The 21,033-nt window shown below is 43.1% G+C and overlaps 1 protein-coding gene across 1 annotated transcript in view; it reads left to right on the forward strand.

Moving 5' to 3' along the window:
• Window positions 1–20,292, forward strand: part of SLC7A10 (solute carrier family 7 member 10) — a 28,185-nt gene extending 7,893 nt beyond the window's left edge. Inside the window, exons 2-11 of the mRNA XM_072422101.1 lie at window positions 5,942–6,146; window positions 9,345–9,496; window positions 9,984–10,109; window positions 10,346–10,499; window positions 13,174–13,297; window positions 15,519–15,622; window positions 16,983–17,079; window positions 18,475–18,624; window positions 18,743–18,920; window positions 19,780–20,292. Of these exons, the coding sequence (XP_072278202.1) occupies window positions 5,942–6,146; window positions 9,345–9,496; window positions 9,984–10,109; window positions 10,346–10,499; window positions 13,174–13,297; window positions 15,519–15,622; window positions 16,983–17,079; window positions 18,475–18,624; window positions 18,743–18,920; window positions 19,780–19,910 (1,421 nt within the window). The 3' untranslated portion in view covers window positions 19,911–20,292. The remainder of the gene's footprint in view (window positions 1–5,941; window positions 6,147–9,344; window positions 9,497–9,983; window positions 10,110–10,345; window positions 10,500–13,173; window positions 13,298–15,518; window positions 15,623–16,982; window positions 17,080–18,474; window positions 18,625–18,742; window positions 18,921–19,779) is intronic.
• Window positions 20,293–21,033: the final 741 nt, after the last annotated feature.

Below are 21,033 nucleotides of genomic sequence, written 5' to 3' on the forward strand. Positions count from 1 at the left end.
TCTATCTATCTATCTATCTATCTATCTATCTATCTATCCCTCTATCTATCTATCTATCTATCTATCTATCTATCTATCTATCTATCTTGAAAAAGTTTCCTTGAACTCCCAAAGTTTATGCAAAATTTCCGTGAACCAATTTCACAAAACCATTGGAAGAGGAAATTAAAACAAGAGGATTCCCAGAGCTGCATTCACCCCTGGGAATCTCCCTGTTTTCAATCCCAGGGGCACTGGAGGTTATTTAACCTCTAGTACCCCGGGGATCGCCTGCAGTCACAGCTGTAACCGCAAAGTTCCCACAGTCACCTGACCGTGGGAACTGAACTGCAGATGAACTCTCTACGATCCCTGGGGCAATACAGGTTAATTACCTTATCACTCTTCTCAATGAAAGCAGCTACAGCTGCAATCACTGAGAAGATGCCCAGGCAGGAGACCCTCCTGACATTGTCATATAAGTATATCTTACAAATAATAATAATTGTATCTGTAACATGTATCATTTGTAAGATATACTTATATGACAATGTCAGGAGGTTCCCCTGTGCTGGGCATCTTCTCAATAATTGCAGCTGTGGCTGCATTCATTGAGAAGAGTGTGCGATCCCCGGGGCACTACAGGTTATTACCTCTAGCGCCCGGTGATAGCAGAGGATTTCCAGGGCTGCATCATGGAAATCCTTCTGTTCGGCAAGAGCTTGACCGCTCTGCAAATCAGAAGGTCGTTCTTGCTTACATTTTCGGTAAGCAAGAAAGGCCCGAGATCAAACTTAATATTCTCGCTCATCCCTAATTATGGACAGTCTATGATAGAGAGTGGTAGTTGAGAATTGGGTCTATTAATAGTCTAGCAAAGTGTTTCTTAACTTTTTTACCATGGGAGAACCCTTGAAATAACTTTCAGGTCTCTCTATAATTATTATATCCACAGATCACAGTATATTAGTGAGGTGGTCAGTGGGAAGAATTCCTCTTACTTTGCTGACCATTGGGAAGAATGTCACCCTTACAGATAGCCAAAAAGATCCTTGGGGTCACATACACTGACCTGAGAGTTACAAATTGCTTATTGCTCCCCCAGCAACCTCTGAATGATCCCTGGTTGGGAAACTCTGGTCCAGACACGTCCATTGAGTTTAGCCATCAGACATACAATGCCGAAACATTGATAGGTTGATATTTATGTGGGATACTATGAGGTCACCTTGCTGGAGCGGGTATCTTCTCATCCGTTGGGATTTCTTCCATTGGCATCTCACTTATAGTTTCTTTGGGAATTGTTTCTGCACCTGGTTTCTGGCAAATGTTTGACATGTCCTGTAGTTCCTGCAGAAAATGTTTCAGGCTTTGGTAATGATTCCTTGGAGTCCTGGAGGTCATTACCGAAATTTCCTACAAATGGTGGAATGTAATTGGTGTGTAGTGTGCTGCTCCTTTAACCGCCATTCACTCTCTCGCTAAGAAAGGATTGGCAGCGGTATTGTCAACATTTACTATAAATTGAAGGTGAGTGATATCGGGCTTCATTTAGAGAGCTGTAAATGTTGTACATTGCGTAATCCGCTTAGGCCTCCTAAGCCCCGGAAAAGCCCTTTAGGAATGTCAGACTTACGGTGCACAATGTGCGTTCAAGTTGTTACTTGCAGAAGTCAGACTCGGACACGGCGGCGTTCTATAATACACGCACCAGGTCATCTGCAGAGTCAGGACTAAGCCTATATCACCAATACCCATGTAATCTTTACTAAAAAGGCTGGGGTGGAATGGTGGGGTCTTGGCAAGGGGTAAATTGCTCCTTGAATTGCAAGCATTTCCTCTTGCCAAGACACTTTACTAGTAGGTACTGATGGAGGCTATTGCTGGCACTGGCACTTACCCGGGGTTATTGCTGCTCACTACACCTACTGAGGGTTATTGCTAGGGGTTTATTTTGACCCTGACACTTATCAGGGGTAATTGCTGGCTGCACGTCACATTACCCTTCCACTGAGTCTGCTCACATTGTGGCCAGGAGTTTGGCAGGGTCAGAGGTACGGCACTGCCACCCATAGAGTTTACTGCACCATTTCCTTGCTGTGCCTATTCAGAACTACAATTACCCTTTTATTTTATGGCAGCTAGGGCTTTCTTTTTTGGGAAATCCAACGTTTTGCAAATGGGCCCACTAATGTCTACTTATTCTTAGTTTCATCTTTTCATTGACTTCAATGCTTTTTGCACAAATGGCACATATTTTCCAAATTCTACCAATCTCTATAAAGAAAGATGATCTTCATAACAAATGGAAAATTTAAAATTTTGCCAAAACTGGACATGGCTGCATTCATCTTAATTATAAATATGATGCAAAGATTGTGAGCAAAGGAGGATTGAATTAGGAACTTTGGAAATAATTCAATGTTTGTAGCAATGAATGAGCAGGATGAAGCACTGGGGGGGGGGAAACTTTTGGAATCAACAGAAAAACTTCAGCCTTTACTTTATTAAATCTTCCATCCAGCCTCCTCTTCATTAAATCTGCCCTGCAGCCTCCCCTTTAATAAATCCGCCCTCCAGCCTCCTCTTCAATAAATCTGCCCTCCAGCCTCCTTTTAATAAATCCGCCCTCCAGCCTCCTCTTCAATAAATCTGCCCTCCAGCCTCCTCTTCATTAAATCTGCCCTGCAGCCTCCCCTTTAATAAATCTGCCCTCCAGCCTCCCCTTCATTAAATCTGCCCTGCAGCCTCCTATTTGTTAAATCTGCCCTCCACCCTCGTCTTCATTTAATCTGCCCTGCAGCCTCTCATTTTTTGAATCTGCCCTCCAGCCTCCTCTTCATTAAATCTGCCCTGCAGCCTCCTATTTGTTAAATCTGCCCTCCACCCTCGTCTTCATTAAATCTGCCCTGCAGCCTCCCCTTTATTAAACCACCATTCAGCTTTCTTTTCAGTTTTATACGGTTGTACTGGCTGAATTTTCTTACTCTGATATCACTGCACCCTGCATGCTTCTCACAGTGTACATTAAAAGCTGCAGCAAGTCACATAGAGCACCGGCCCATTTCCTGGCTGGAGGACATCCAACATCATCCAACCCCTTCCTCCCCAGCCTGACTGTCCCCGACCCACCTATTGCAGTTATTAGGTTTCATTATTTCCAGATGGATTTGGGAACTTTTGTACCTGAAAATTTTTAGGCTCTGAAACTGGGGGGTTCCTAGGATTTGGGGCTGCCATAAGAATTCATAATTGGATGCATGCAATCAGCTTAAAGATAAAAGCGACATATAAGCGGTCAATGCCACCGTTTTCTAATTAAAGCATGGCACCGTCTCTTTTCACTTGGCATGCAAATGGTTAACAAGTGTGCCCGAGGTTTGCTGATTTTTGGCTGACTCTAGCACAAGTGTGAAAATCCGCCTGCCATTGTGCATGCCAAGCAAGCGGTGCTAGGAGAAAAAAAGAAGAAGAAAAAGGGGGTCAGAGCTTCTTAAGGTGGTTGCCTGGGGGAAGATGAAGGCACTGAAGGTGGCAGGGGTGTTAGTTTGACCCCGTGCCACCGAGCTAAAAGCCTTTTGCTGGATAATAAAGAGGTTCTGCTGTGTCCCAATGATTTCCTTCCAGCCAGGAACCTCAGAGCAGATTACACAATTCAGCTGCCTTCGAAGATAGCCGCCCTTTGTTCAGTGTGCGCCGGAGACACTTTGACAAATTCACATTGTCACTGTGTATGGAGCTGGCCTTTGCCGTGTAAGTCATTTGCATGGGCGATGTTCAAGCAACAGAATGTGCCCACAGGCGGGGGCGCCCCTTCTAGATACATTTGCAAGGCGCTTGCGTTTAGCGTACCGCGACTGATGAGTCGGTTAGGTTATGTGACCGGAAGGGTGAAGGGTTTATTCCAAAATCACTACATTGAAATACATAGGGACACATACACAATGGCGCTGATCCAAGACTGGAGAGGATACACTTTCATCAGAGAAGCCGGGTGATCCAGCAATCCTGGAATGGAATTCTTCGAAGTCATTTGCTATTAGCTAGCCTCCCTAGCGGTGTAATTCAGTCCAAATTTCCATGCAAAAAGTGGTACAATTTTTTGCATGGAAATGTATTTTTCATTGTAAGCTATAATTCTTAGCCATAACTCACCAATATTTACCAAACTCACCAAATTTAATAATAAACTTTAAATAACAAAACAAAACTTTGTTAAAAAATATATATATAAACATGTAATGTAGGTGTACAGTAGCATATATATTATATGAATATTTTGTATTGAATCCAATATAAAATTATTTGAATTTCCCGACGATCCCCCCGCACTGACGTCACCGGTAAACCCCATGGATCTCGTCTCTGCACTTTGCGGCTGGAGATCCAGGAGGAAGGACGTGTCCCCGGGGACAAGCGACCCCGAGTGTGACTCCGGATTACCGCTATTTGCCTAGAAAATCCACCCCGAGTCACACTCAAGAATACCACTAGGGGGCTAGCATATATTTTGAATCCAGGACCAGATTCATTCAAGGTTTGCTGGATCACCCAGATTCACTGATGAAAGTGTATCCTCTCCAGTCTTGGAGATCTTTAATAAATTACACCCAATGTGTATGTTACATTGGTGCTATCATCAGATTTATGTGCGGCATGCTCAGTAATGTGCCCATGTGCCACTTCCAGGTATTTATTACCATTCACATAGATCACATGACTCCCAATGGCTATGCTTTCATCACCTCTACTGCAGACAAATGGTGCCATCTTTATTCAGGCATCACCCAGGCTCACCCACTACTCCCTGAACCCACACAGAGATGGCACCATTATGTCTCATCTTCTCAGTTTACAATGGGGCAGCTCAGCCTGCAGCCTCTCATCCAGTGAATTGCTACAAAGTTACAATGTTGCAGTCTAATCACCAGGAGAGAAATGATCTCTAGTTTGCAATGGACAAATATCATCTCAGACATGTCATTGGCTGGTGCATATAGTTGGTTCTGCAGGGGAGGTAAGATGGAGGTATTAAAGCACACATTTACTGCAATGCACATCAATACATCTGTACTAAAGTACATTGGAGTGTTTCATATTATGAATAGCACCCATAGCATTGTATTATAGAAGTGAATGGACAATGCACCACAGCACATCACAATGCACATACATTGGGTGTTGGAAATAAATGGTCATGATGGAGGATTGAGGTGGGTCATAATGAATGGGCTACAAGTAAAGACAGTAAAGCAACAGCACCTGGTAAAGCATAATGCCACCCATGGTTTAAATATATGGATATGAAAAAGAAGTGCAGGAAAGCTGGGCTTTTTTTGTTGTCATTGTGACAAATTATTATAAGCTTACTTTGCCAAAAAAATAAACAGCTTTCCTGCTCTCCTTTTTCATAATGAATGGGCTGCCTTAAAGTTAACCTGACTCCAGACCATTTTCATATTCCGAACAAACTGTAATAGACCTTTTAATGACCCCCACTAACCTATCTAGCTAAAGGCATTGCAGGGAAATTCATCTTCATCTTTCAATCTCAGATATATATTCATATTGAGAGCAGAACCTTGGCAGTTGCCTAACCCTTTCATGTAACAGCACGGGTGTTTCTAAGCTGTAAGAAACTGCACACTGACCTCAGTGTATTTGTTGTTATTATTGAGAAATAATTAATTCACAGTGCAAGCAGCAAGAGGTAAGGGGTGGTTGGGTGTCACTGCTTAATAACTTTATGCACATATTTTATTGTTCATAGACTGACCAGAGGTGCACTTTAATTTAACACACTTTATTGTCCATTTGCTTCCATGTTTTCTGGCTTTTACTGTGACAGTACAGCAGCGTGGGGTTATTAAAGTGAATAACCAGGGACAGACATGAACATGTTACATATGCAATGTAAACCGCTGAAACATATTTTCACCATGTCTGTGTTTCCCTCTTGCAGGTAACATTATCGGCTCTGGTATCTTCATCTCCCCGAAGGGAGTCCTGGAACACAGCGGGTCTGTGGGCTTGGCATTAATCATTTGGGTCCTCGGGGGTGGGATCTCTGCCCTAGGCTCCATGTGCTATGCCGAACTTGGAGTCACAATACCTAAATCAGGAGGTGATTATTCATATGTCACTGAGATTTTTGGTGGGTTAACAGGGTAAGTAATAGAGAAACTCTATCTGTTCTGTGTGTGCATTGTCTCCATCTAGGGCTCGGTCTGTTCTCTTATATAATGCAATCATGCTACACATTGGGGCAAGAATGGGCATTAGCATGAGAGCCCCCCAAACATTTTATTGGTTCCCTGCAAACTTCCCCCTGTCTTAGCAGTGGCCCCTGTGCAGAACTGACATAAGGCCCCTGTTAGGGTCCAGGGTCCTGATGCAGAGGCACAGCTTGCACCTCCCTATGTCCACCCCTGGCACCTGCCCTGTAATGTCATTTCTTGATATTATGGCACATTTCTTAGAAGCCCTCTACATTGGCAATGTCTTTAATGCACTGGTTGAAGCTCTGTGCCCCCAGAAGAGCTTGCACTCTAATACCCCTGGTGCACGTGGTACGACCAGTTTAGTTGGAAACCAATTAACCCGCACAAACACGGGCTCAGCATGCACACTATATATAATGTGGTTGGATTCAGATCCAATAGTGCAGAAGGTAACCACATTGCTGCCATTCAAACCAATCATATTTAAAGTTTTCATGTTTCCATATCACTTCCTGTCTTATCAATCACCCCCCCCCCCCCAAATACAATACAAACAATAAAATATCACAGGGGTATTAATCGTATTTGCCATTTTATATATTAATGTAAGAGTTCAATTTATAATATATTCTCCTGTTAATTCATCTGAAATTGCCTGACAGTAAAATTTCTCTACACTTCAGTTCCTAATAAAACAATGACTCGTTCTGCCACCTAGTGGGCATTCTCAGTGCACATCTGTCACAATAGGAAATGCTAAATAAATAAAAATGATTAATCCTAAAGGTATTAACAGGGGAAAGATTTATAAATAGAGCCCTAAGTGTGGTAGAAGTCACTCTATTGTAATGTATAAAAATTGTTTTATGTCTGTTGATTACCAATAGCACCAAATCTGACACTTATCATCCAAGTACAATATATAGCATGGGCTTGATCCTAAATTTAATGGTGGCCATAGATGTAGCAACCAATCTTAACAAGAACAATGGCAAATGGGAAACTCATTACTCAAATGTGAACTGATGCAACACAAGCAAAAATGTTCAAAAGATCAATAAACATGCACCGTTGCCCAAAACTGATCTGTATTATAATCAGTCTTCAAGAATTCAGTAGCAACCAATACAATTCTTCAAACATCAACTAGGACTTAATTTATAATTATTCCCCTATCAATTCGCCCATAATTTTTATTTCCTATTGTGACGATGAATTTTACCATTGGCCACTAGGTGGCAGAACGAGTCATTGTTTTAATGGGAACTGAAAGTGTAGAAAGATTTGATTTGACCATCTGTCAGCAAATTTCAGACGAATTGGCTGGGGGAATAATTTATAAATATAGCCTATAGATCCTTAAGTCTTTTCAATTTAATTTAATGGGATCATTTTAGAGGTTTATTTACAAAGAAGTGAATCTGACATTCCCCTAAAATTTTCTGCGCCTTCTAGGTCTATGTGTTTAGAATGGCCGTATTTGAATCCCTTTCAGAGAATGTTTGGTAAATATCAGAATCACTTTATAAATGGAATCCCTAGTCGCAGTGTAGGATCTGATAAATGAACATATGTGTATGCATGTGGTCACCTTAGAAAGCAGTGATCTTTTCTTGCATTTACTGGTAACATTTGACCAATTCTGTTATGTGTAAATAAATGGATTTTGAAATGATTTTTGTAAATAATTAACACATAAGGCTCGATCAATAAATTATTCCCCTTTCGCTGAAGATTTGCTCATAATTTTCATTTACAGGTAGTCCCTGGGTTACATACGAGATAGGGACTGTAGGTTTGTTCTTAAGTTGAATTTGTATGTAAGTCGGAACAGGTACATTATTTTATTAAATACAATTAGGACAGATGTTTGTCTCAACATATTATTAGGCAGCATGGTGTCAGTTACTGTATAAAATCCTTTATGGAGCCTAGACATTCATTAACTTCTGCTGTGCTTTGATATGCTAAAAGAAACAACTGCAGAGTTTTGGTCATTAAAGAGTTACAAGAGCTTGCAGAAGAGTCTCAGCTGTGTTTAGCAAAAGATTTCTTCTGCAAGTCATGCAAATGGCCCTCTCCAAGCCTTCATCCTGCACACAAGGGAGCAGGGAAGCCCCGTTCGTATCTAGGAGTCACCCGTATGTCCTTAACCCGGGACCACCTGTATACAGATAGCAACTCGACCAACTGTCGAGATTCGACCAACTGTCCGCGAATTGCAGATACATTTACATGGGAAGAATTTATAAATGGAGCCCTTATTCTTGAAAGAAATTATCTTAAGTGATTTTAGGGAAAATGTCTATCCAACATCTTTACCGGCTTTTATCAGTATCTTATAATTACAAACAGCACATAAAGTAAACTTGTCACAATCCTGATCAATTCAGCTTATCATAAAAGGAAATATTCATATTCAGCAGAGATGACAACTGTTAGAATAATCAATAAATGAAAAGAACACAAATACAGACAGATAAGTTTTGCTCTAACAACTCACCCCACTCCATCCTGGGCTTCAATTACTAATAGGGAGGGGTCAGGAGGTGGGGGGAGGGGCTCTTTGACTTTTAGAGGAAGTCAAGATTTGAATATAACTTCATCTCCTTTAATCCTAATATTTACTGACCATGATGACCTGCAGACATTTTTAGGAAGTTTGTAACAATCATAGCTTAAACCGTGTTAAATATAATTAGATGTTAAAATGGCATGCAGTAATAATCCAGTTTAGGAAAACCCAATTTCGGCATGCCTGAAAGGGTCAAAGGTTATTGGCTAGTAATGTGATAAACCCGTACGGTCATTTCTCTATCTCATGGACTATGGATGAGATGTCTATCGCTTATTGTCAGGTGCCTCACCAACGCCACTGGATTTTTTATATATTATGAGAATGTGCCTGGAGGGGATGGAATACACAAACCTGGCATTCTCACACTTTATTTAGCATGTATGCAAATTAAAAAATATATCTGATGATAGCCCCACTTCAATAGGACATGCCCCTGAGGTTCTGCTGGCCCCTCCCACCTATACAAATCTCAGTTTAACTTAACTAGCTGTGATCATTGTTTGAATTCTTTGACCAATCAGAATCTTCCGCTTCCAGTCCTGACTCTCCTCTGCTGTCTTTTGCAGGTTCCTGCTTCTATGGAGCGCCGTTCTCATTATGTACCCCACCAGCCTGGCAGTCATTGCACTGACATTCTCAAACTATGTCCTACAACCTGTGTTCCCCGACTGTATACCACCGTATGATGCCACCAGGGCGCTGTCATTGGTCTGTCTGTGTAAGTTTAAAAACTAAATGGCTGATGCTGATTGGCTACTGAAAAGGTCTGAGGGCCATTTACCCCAGTTTGCCTATCCCAGAAACACAACAGGAAGTAAAGAAAGATCTCCCCAATGTTGTCACCGGAATGTATCTTAAATCCTGTTCCAGTGATCACTGTAGAATTAAAAAAATTTAAAAAATGTTAAAAAAATTATTTTTATTACATCAAATATTTGAAAGTTTACTAGAACTTGGGGTTCAGGTAATGTAGACTGATATCCCCGCTTCTGAGGATGGGACTGAGATATCCAAAGATACCCTGATAATAAATATTCACCCCAGTTAGTATCTGAGTCACATGATGTAGAATAATGTGCTATATTCCTATTGGTTACCAAGAAGAAGGTCATGTGATTAAGCTCCTCCCGGTACCGCCTATGCAGTTCATCCTGCCCCATTCACAAGGCGTCACCCTCACCTGAACAGTCTCTTTTTACTTGCAGTGCTGCTGACGTGGGTAAACAGTTCCAGCGTCCGATGGGCCACACGGATTCAGGACATCTTCACGGCTGGGAAACTCCTGGCCTTGGCCCTCATTATAGTAGTCGGCTTTGTGCAAATATTTAAAGGTACAGAATATGTAAAGCAATCGCTTAATGTGCTAAAATTTCATCTTCCCTGCATCCTTTATATTCCTTTCATCAGATTTACCCCTTATTTTACCTCCCACCTACCCGCTGAAAAAAATTATGCCGAGTCAGCTGATTCTTTAAATACATGAATGGTAACATTCTGGTTGCTAAAAAGTCATAAAAGTAGCTGAAATGCAATAATTGGGCTGGGTTATATTTTTTTTCGTTCACAGGTAACTATGAAGAGTTAAAACCAAGCAACGCGTTCAATTTCTGGATGACCCCCACTGTGGGGCAGTTGGCGTTGGCCTTCTTGCAGGGCTCTTTTGCATTCAGCGGCTGGAACTTTCTGAATTACGTCACAGAAGAGCTGGTCGACCCCAGAAGGTACTTATAGCCTGGGGCCCATTGTGAATTCTGTTTTTAGTAATGAGTAATGAACTTCACACGTATGACCAGTAGTATGATCCCTACTTCCAAAATTATGGAGTTATGGTGTCCCTAGTGGAGGGTCCTGGTAATACTCCATCATACATTGTAGACCAGGGCTGTCAAACTTAAATACACAGAGGGCCAAAATTAAAAATGTAGACAAAAATTTAAGGGAGTTTTTTCTTCTTATTAAATATAAAACCCTTTCATATTTTCAAGAGGTTTTGATTTACATTCAATCTGGAACAAGCCTATATTAGATAAATAGCACCGCTACTACAATTCCCTGCGTCCATAAAACAGTCCAATGCGGGGCCACTCATAGGCAGAAAGGCCGCTGGTCTATAGACGCGAGTGATGCCGGGATATGTAGTAGCGGCTCTATTTTAATGCAGCGCCAGGCCAGCTGCAAATCATATTTACAATTCCTTTGGGGGGCAAAACAAATCCTTTTGGGGGCCAGATTTGGCCCTCAGGCCAAAGTTTGACACTTGTTGTAGACCATTGGGTTCTTTCAGCATTGTGGTCACAGTTTGGTGAAGCCCCATTTCGGTTCCCCCATGACTGTGCCCCGGGGTACATGGTGTCACCAGTTTGGCGTGGAGGACCCAGAGTGTCCTGCACAGAGCCCTGACCTCATCTCTACTGAACACCTTTGGGATTAATTGGAATGGTGTGCCAGGTCTTCTCATCCAACATCAGCACCCGATCCAACAAATGGGGGCATATTTCCATGGACACACTTCCTGTAGATGAATAGAGACTGTTAGAGAGGTATTCTATCCAGGTGAATGCTCAGCAATCCCATGATGTTAATAGGATTGTATTGTATCTTTAAACCTTCTGGAAATGTATAAATTGATTGAAAAAAATATATATAATTGAATTTATTTGCCGCAAAGTAACCCCCTGCTTTTCTGTCCTTATTTTAGTTCCATATGCAAACGTCCTCATTCTGCACACCATGTTGCACATTCCCTATTCCATATCTTATCATTCTCCACGTTACGCTGTACATTCCCTTTTTCACACCTCCTCCTGTATGCAGAATTGTACAATCCCTGTTCTACACTGCCTCATTCTGTACACCGTGCTGTACATTCCTTATTGCACACACTTCCCACTCACATTCCTGCAGCTTCACTGTGACCTGCATGCCATGGCATTCAATCTAAGTGGTACCAGAGCACTCTGTGCTGCACTACTTTATAGTTCAGGTCTAAAATTTTACCTCTGTTGTCTGGGGAATGAATAAAGACCTGAATGAATAAAGAATGAATAACCTACCCGGCACCTACAGGCAGGAATACAGAAGCATTCCTGCAGTGCATATATATGACTGAGCCTGAAATATTAGTATTTGGTTAGGTGGCTGAATTCACTCTTTGGTGGGGCATTGCAGTAATGCAGTCTGTGCATTTCCTGCAACACAAGCCCATAACAAGGTATTTGATCAGAACTCTGTGTTTCTCACATTCATTTTCCTGAAACTCAACCTGGATAAAACAGAACTCCTCATCATCCCCCCCTCAAATTCCAAATCCCCCCCTGACATATATCTAACTGTTAACAACACTGTTATTCGGCCCTCCCCTCAGGCGCGTTGTCTTGGTGTCACCTTTGACTCGGCCCTCTCATTTACCCCCCATATTCAGAACATTTCCAGGTCCTGTCACTTTCACCTACACAACATCTCCAAAATCCGCCCCTACCTGTCCCCTGAGACCACCAAACTCCTTGTACATGCTCTTATCATTTCTCGTCTGGACTACTGTAACATCCTTCTCGCTGGTATTCCACTAACCCGACTCTCTCCTCTACAATCTATTATGAATGCTGCAGCTAGACTCATCCATCCTTCCCTCCGCTCCTCTTCCGCTACATCTCTGTAGTTCTCTCCATTGGCTTCCATTTCACCTTGGAATCAAATTTAAGCTCCTGTGCTTTGCCTTCAAATCCCTACACAGTTATTGTCCCACTTACATCTCTGACATGGTTAAAAAATACTCCCCCTGCCGCTCTCTCCACTCCTCCAATGACCTACTAATGACTTCCTCACTCATAACCTCATCACACGCACGGATACAAGACTTCTCTGGAGCTGCCCCAACTCTCTGGAATGGTCTTCCTCGTCCTATTCGGCTTGCTCCTACTTTCTGCTCATTTAAAAGAGCGCTCAAAACCCATTTTTTCAAACTTGCCTACCCGTCTTCTTCTGTCTTTTGAAACCACCATTTCTTCCCACCACTACATATCTCCCATCCTATTGTGTGTGAAATTCCCCCACCTACTAGATTGTAAGCTCTTCGGGGCAGGGTCCTCTCCTCCTGTATCACTGTCTGTATTAGTCTGTCATTTGCAATCCCTATTTAATGTACAGCGCTGCGTAATATGTTGGCACTATATAAATCCTGTTTATTAATAATAATAATAATAATAATAATAATAATTCATATAATGTATGAGCGGATTGAAGTTGAACCAATGCAGCAGCTCAGCAGGCTCTGTGATTTGCATTCCTGCCTTGCAGCGTTGGGGTTCTGGGTTTAGATTGTAAGCTCTGATGGCTCCATGCGTATTTTCTGTCTATATGAATACTGGGGTTTATTAATTTTTTTCTGTTTCCCAGGAATCTACCTCGTGCCATTTTTATCTCCATCCCCCTAGTGACCTTCGTCTACACATTCACCAACATCGCTTATTTCACGGCTATGACGCCGGAGGAGCTGATGTCATCCAACGCCGTGGCTGTTGTAAGTAAATTTCCCCTCTGTCCATGCTCCAATAGTCAGGATCCATCCATGGTGGGCCTCAGTTATCACATCCATGGCTAGAACAATGCTTAATGACCAATCAGAGTCTTCCTCCTATTGGGCCCTATGTATGAAAGATCTCCAAGGCTGGAGAGGAAACACTTTCATCAGTGAACCTGGGTGATCCAGAAAACCTGGATTGTTTTAGCAAATGTTTTCCATACCAGGTTTGCTGGATCACCCAGCTTCACTGATAAAAGTTTATGGACTCTAGCCTTGAAGAGCTAGGCCCAAAATCTCAATGCAGCAGAGGGAATGGGAATGATCAGCTGATTTGTACCCACAGCCATAGAAATAAAAAGAGCAGGGCGTGCTACTGTCTCCTGACTGCTTTATTCCCTTTGCACAGGGTTGCTGGGGATGTGTAAAGGATTTATACACCTACAGAGACAGACATGGTGCCTGTTAAAGCAGCGGTCTTTCTGCAGAGCTCCAACGTGCCCCCTGTTAGGTCAAACCTTTAGTTCTGCAATCAGCAAAGCTAATGCTTCCTGCTGATTAAATAACTATAGATATGGCAAAGGAAGAGGCATGGCAGACCTCTGTAGAGAGACCGCTGCTGCCACACAGAGAGAAAATATACTTATTTGCAACAGGTTGGCATTGATCAGACATCAGGTTGTGGCTGCTTTACAAAAAAATAAACTGAAGCTGAATTTGCTAAATTTTTTTGCTAAACCTTCCACAGCACATGCAGGATGAATTTCATCCAACACCACAAAGATTAAATTAGCCAAAAATAAATGCGATTTTTTTTTTATTATAACATTGCACGTCTTGTTCTTTGATTAAAAGGGAACAAATGTCCAAAAGTGACATTTAGGTTATATATGGATCCTAGGGGGCGGGGTCAATCTATGATATCCCGCATGTGTTTGAGAATTCACTACTATAGTTTGTAATTCTGTTCCTATCCATGTCGAGGTTTTGGGTGTCCCTACCCACCTTTGTTCCAGCTCCTTCTGTATTAATACATAAAAATTCAGCAGAGATGGTAGGAGTGCTTCAAAATGGGCACAACAGGTGTACAGACCTTGGAACTTACCTAGGGATGGCGGAGAGGCCATTAAAATGGGCACAGCTGGCGTACAGACACAGGAACTCCATACAGGGTTGGTGGGTGCTCCTTATAATGGGCATAGCAGGGGTACAGACCTGGGAACTCAACATGGAGACGATGGGAGCCCCTCACAGTGGGAACAGCAGGGGTACAGACCCATCAACTCAACACAAGGATAGCGGGAGCCCCTCATTATGGGCACACCCTAGACCCAGGAACTCGACACAGGGATGGTAGGAGCCACTAATTATGGGCACAGCAGGGGTACAGACCCAGGAACCCCACACAGGGTTGGTGGGTATTCCTCATATTAGGCACAGACCTGGGAACTCAGCATAGGAATGGTAGGAGCCCCCCATATTGGGAACAGCAGGGGTACAGACCCCAGAACTCAGTGTAGGGATGATGGGAGTCACGCATAATAGGCACAGCTGATAAACTGACCCAGGAAGTCAGCACATGGATGGTAGGAGCCACTAATAATGGGCACAACAGGGGTACAGACCCAGGAACTCAGTATAGGCATGGTAAGAGCCTCCATAATGGGCACAGCAGCAGTACAGACCCCGGAACTCAGTGTAGGGAGGATAGGAGCCACATATAATGGGCACAGCAGACAAACCGGCCCAGGAACTCAGCACATGGATGGTAGGAGCCACCATTAATGGGCACAGCAGGGGTACAGACTCAGGAACTCAGCACAGGGATGGTAGGAGCCCCTTATAATGGGCACAGCAGGTAAATCAACCCATGAACTACCCACAGAGATAGTTGGAGCCACCAATAATGGGGCACAGCAGGGGTAACGACCCAGGAACTGGGCACAGGGATGGTGGGAACCCCTCATAATGGGCACAGCAGGAGTACGGACCCCGGAACTCAGTATAGGGATGATGGGAGCCACAAATATTGGGCACAGCAGATAAACCAACCCAGGAACTCAGCACAGAGATAGTAGGGGCCACTAATAATGGGCACAGCAGGGGTACAGATCCAGGAACTCAGCCCAGAGGAGCGAGGTGAGTATGTGAATGTGAGTATGAGCTGTGTTCGTTGTGTCTTTCTCCCATATCTCAGCCTCTCCTCCTTCTGTTGCTTTAGACGTTTGGTGAAAAGCTGCTGGGATATTTTTCCTGGATCATGCCAGTTTCAGTGGCACTGTCCACATTCGGAGGGATTAACGGATACCTCTTTACCTCATCCAGGTTCGAGGGAGTATGATCTAACCCTGTAGATGTAGCCTCTAACTCCCCACCAATCAATGGACAGATCTCTCTAACGACCGTAACCCCTTCTTATATTACTATTGATTTCAGAGATGCAAATTACGCATTTTACATCACAGACAGTCAGAGTGGTGAGTGGCCTCTATACCCACAGGCTGCATTTTATGCGTCGTTTAAAGGGAACCTGTCATATCCTTAATCCTGAAGCAGATACACTAATGGAGCTCTATATTTGTTAACATATCATTAAATATTTTGTTTAAATGCAAGCTTGGTTTGGCATCAGCCGTTTTCAATCTCAGCAGCCAGTCAGTTTAAGTACCAGCAACAATCATGCTGATGGGAGATGAGCACACAGTGACCAAGAGATTAGTTTATTGCTGCTTATTCTTTTACTGTCCAGTCCCAGGCAAGTTGCTTTGGTTGAGCTTTGGCTGAATAATGCTGGCCAGAATGAGGACATCTAGTGGCAGAAACAAGTACTGCATGGGAAATCCTTGGACCGAAGATAAATATTACAGTAAAAACTACCGTAGTTTCTGTATTTTATTAATCGGTTAATTTGTTGGATCTTTTTTATTTTTGGCTGGATTTTTGCTTTAATACCAAGTCTCCTATGCAGTGCTGTAATCAACTGAAGCTCAGTGAATGATGGCTGTGTATGAGGATTTACATGTGCATATTGATATAGATTGGGTTCATCACAAAATTTGGATAGTATTTGATTATTTTTTAAAACCCTGAACCAAATCTATATTATTTTTGATGGTTAAAAATCCTAGGAGGCCTTGAACAAGGTCAAAGGCTGTTCTTATCGCTCCTGGTATATTGGCTACCTTAGCTTGACTACCAACAGTAGGTGATTTAGGTCAGATTTTGAACCATCTAGGGTCAGATTGAGGACCTTGAGCCCACCAGAGGTACAGGGAAACAGGGTGAACAACAGCAGTCACATGATTGACTGCCGTTACACCCTTCAAGTGCATGTGAAAAGTTCTGGTTCAGACAAGATAAGGATATGACAGGTTCACTTTAATCTTCAAACGACATAAAAATTTTAGATAAATGCATGAAGATGCAACTAATTACTTTCAATTGCAATTGTGTTTGCAAACTTTGTGACAAATAAGTGTCTGCAACAAATACCTGTGTGTATAGGAGCTCGCCAGGAATGGAAGGGTGTCAACGGCAAATTAAATCTAAAGATGGAAAATCTAACTCTTTGTGAGATTTAGCAGGCCAGTACAAGGCTGAGCTTGCTGGCTCCCAACAAAAGCTGAAATTCTGGGAGGACCTAGATCTTGACCTTCCCCAACTAACGTGTTTCTTTGTTCTACAGATTGTGTTTCTCTGGAGCTCGTGAAGGCCACCTGCCCAGTTTATTGGCCATGATCCATTTCAAATATTGCACCCCCGTGCCGGCTCTGCTTGTGTGTGTAAGTAGAATGCATCAGACTTGGATTCTTGTTGTACAGAACCAAAAAATACCAAAAAATTGCTATATTGCTACAAGATGTGATTTGCAATTGTTTACCTGTACTGCCCTCTGCTGGCCAAAAACCTAAAAACAACACATTGCCAAAAATGTGATTCTAAATTAACTAAAAATAACTACCGGTAATATAAAAAGTTACTGAGTTGTACAAAGTTACTGGTTCAGCCTTTAGCTCAGATTCAGTGGCAGCATCTGACCTTACAGCACTAAGGTCCTAGGTGCAAAACTTGGTCAGAACGCTGCATGGAGTTCTGTGTTTGCATGCTTTTCTCTAGGCACTCCGGTTTCTTCCTATCTTCCAAAAACATACTTGTCCAGACTATATTAGTCGGGCAGGGATATTGAAGTGTAAGCTCCTTTGGCAAGCAGTTGGTGACATGGCATTGTACTACGCTGCATAATATGTTGGCGCTATAAAAAGACAAGATAATACCAATCACTGAAATTTGGTTGAAACTCCTAATTTCCCTACTAAGGTTGTGTTGTGCCAACCCCTGCTGTAGGATTATTAGGAGTAGGTGGGGTTATGTTCTGTTTGTTCCCGCCCCACTGTAAGATTATTGGAGGATAGAGAGGGGTGTGGTACGTCTGTGCCCTCCCACTTTTAAAATTATTGGAAGACAGGCAGAGCGGTGGTATGCCTGTGCCCGCCTTGCTGTAAGATTATTAGGAGTCGGAGGGATGGCATGGCATGTCTTTGCCAGTAAGATTATTGGGAGTCAGAAGGAGGCGTGGTATGTTTGTTCCCGCCCCCACAGTAAGATTATTGGTAGTCAAAAGAAGGCGTGACATGTCTGTGCCCGCCCCCACAGTAAGATTTTTGGCAGTCAGAAGGAGATGTGGCATGTCTTTTCCTGCCCCCACAGTAAGATTATTGGCAGTCAGAAGGAGGCGTGGCATGTCTGTTTCGGCCCACACAGTAAGGTCATTGGGAGTTAGAAGGAGGAGTGGCATGTCCGTTTCCGCCCCCACAGTAAGATTATTAGGAGTCAGAGGGAGGCGTGGCATGTCTGTACCCACCCACTGGAAGAATTTTGAGAGTCAGAAGGAGTCAGAATTGGCAGTCAGAGGCTTGGTATGTTTGCAACCATCCTGTCAATGTGTGTTGTGTCTGTGCTCACCCCACTGTAATATCATTGGTAGTGGACATGGGAGGTGTGTTGTATTGGGTCCGCCTCCATCATTACATCATCAAGACTAACTGTAAGTAATGGTGGAGAATATTTTTTGGCCAATTTCAGACCTATTTAGCTCTATTGCTCTGAGAAGACGGAGTTCCCCATACGTCCTGAAGTCTCAATCTAACACAATGATAACGCCATTGTTTTCTTTTCAGTGCGGGGCCACAATCATCATCATGCTGGTTGGTGATACGTACACCTTAATAAATTACGTGTCTTTCATTAACTACCTCTGTTACGGAGTAACAATTATGGGGCTGATTGTCCTGCGTTTCAAGAAGCCTAAAATGTTTCGTCCTATCAAGGTAAGCCTTGTGCAGGCGAGGAATATTGATTGGTTGGGTGATTGATATCTAAATACATTGATCTGTATAGTTATCAGTGAATATTTTCATCCAAATCTCATTCTATTCATTATTTCAGGTGAATCTGCTGATTCCAATCACCTACCTGCTGTTCTGGGCCTTCCTGTTAATATTCAGTTTTTACTCGGAGCCCATCGTGTGCGGCGTCGGGCTGATCATCATTCTGACGGGAGTGCCGGTCTTTTTCCTGGGGGTCTACTGGAAAAATAAACCAAAGTGTATAGATAGATTTATCGGTGAGTCAGCACATCTGCCCCCACCCCTTAACGTCAGGACGGCCATCTTTGTTTTGTCCATGGTTATCGGTTCCCTTCTCCTTTACAGCCATGTCAATGAAATAGACTTTAAGGAAAGGACACAGCCCTCCCTCTCTCCCTGCACATGCAGGAGCTGTGTTATTTTAGAAGAGGGCATTATAACGCCACCTGCTGGAGAAATAAAGCATTGCCACATCAATAAAATACTCTTAAAAAGCCATATTAAATGTTTTATTCCAAAAGTAATAATTTAGGACAAATAACTAAAAACAAATATTAAAACTTTTATTTTTTAAAATAAATCATAGAATAGAATGCTGTACATTGTGATCCTGGCAATCTTTTATCCAGCCAGAAGGTGACACTGTAGCCCCCTTTTTTCATGATTCGCTAATTCAATTGTCCGCAGTGTGAATAGAAGACCCTTGTCTACAGAACTCTTTGAAATCATTACAGCAGTGACTCTTCCCTGAGCACTGCTTATCATTGGCTGACTAAGAGGTTTCAATCAGACAAGGGAAGCTGAAAAGCGAGCTAATCTGTTGTGCTACATATGGAGTGCTCTGAGAATCCTTTATCATGTTTCAAATATACCACCCACCCCTGCCTCTGTGATGTCATCAGGGGGTGGGGTCTGGTACCAGAAAGAGCCGCCTAGCTATAGCTTATGCATCTATGATGCATATCGGTTTGCATCTATGATGCATATCGGCGGTTTGTTGACCGCCAATGGATGACAAAGTTAATCTAGACCAAAAAGCAGCTGCGCCATAGCTACCGTTGGCACTATACAATGCATTCCTCTGAGTCTCAAGCCAATTCTCCTTTTCCGTTGCAGAAAACATGACCTACTGTGGACAGAAGGTTTGCTACGTCGTTTACCCTCAGCCCACCCCTCCCGAAGAGGACTTGATCGCCTGCAATGATGCCGTAGTGAATGAGAAGGAGAAGGCCCTCAAAATGCAATGAGCTGCTACCCCCCACCACCCCCCTGGGACTTGCATTTTGTTTACAGGCGCGACTGCAGAGAGAAATGCACTTGAACACCTAGAAACATAGAGAAAATATCGAGGGAGGAATAAAAAAAGAAATGTGACTGCAGAGGACGAGGCATCAAACTCTTGGATTGGACGGGAGGATTACCAGCAGAAGACCCTTTTATGTTATAATATGATCATTAACCCCCTTGTGTGCCTGGGGTAACCTCCACTGCGACCCTGAGAACGCTGCGACGCTGCAGTGCGGACTCAACCACGATGTATTCTAACGTAAAGCATTCTCGCCCTTCCTCGTGTGTACATCGAACTGGCCTGTTTATTTGTTTTCTCTATTAAAGCCTCATTTTCAACCACCTGAGATGTGCTATGTGTAAGACTGGCGGGGTGATCGGTAATGGGGTGGGAGCAAATCATGGGGGGCAACAACTCTCCCCCACTCTACTAAAAATGTGTTCTGTTTGTGGAGAGATTTTCTATCACTTCCTGTCTTAACAGGAAGTAAGGGCAAATCTCCCAAAAAAAAAGATAAGGACCCTTCCTCACTCTGTCCTATTTTTGACATTTGAGACTGTAGCTTTGCCCATTGAGAGTGAACAACCTTCATCACTATCTGACCATGTGTAAGCTCCAGTCACATGGCATTGCTGCAAACTCCTCCCCTCATCACATGATAGTGTTCTGAGCTGGGGATTGGTCACTTATGTCTAAGCTCTGAATCCTGGGGGGAAGGTCACATGGTCTCCATACTCCCTGTATTTTCTGATGCCCTTACAAGAGAACCTGTCATTTTATCCTGAATAGATCATGCATCAGATGCTCATTGTATGATGCCTGAAAATTGCCCTGGGCTGTAGCCTTACCCTGTCAAAGGTGAATAGTCGCAGCACCGGACTCATTGATACCCAGGCCCTCTGTGTTGGCAATGCCTTTACCTCTCAAGCATGTTCAGCCCATGTCAGCGAGCATTCTTGTCAAATGCAGCCACGTCCATACAGAATATACAGAAAGGCCGCTTTGCTGACTGCGTTAATTGGATAGCAATGCAAGGAAGGTCAAGTGCAGCCTCTCAACTGTTCCAATGGAAGTGCCCATCG

This window comes from Pyxicephalus adspersus, chromosome 9 (assembly GCF_032062135.1).
Source record: "Pyxicephalus adspersus chromosome 9, UCB_Pads_2.0, whole genome shotgun sequence".
NCBI classification, from domain to species: Eukaryota; Metazoa; Chordata; class Amphibia; order Anura; family Pyxicephalidae; genus Pyxicephalus; species Pyxicephalus adspersus.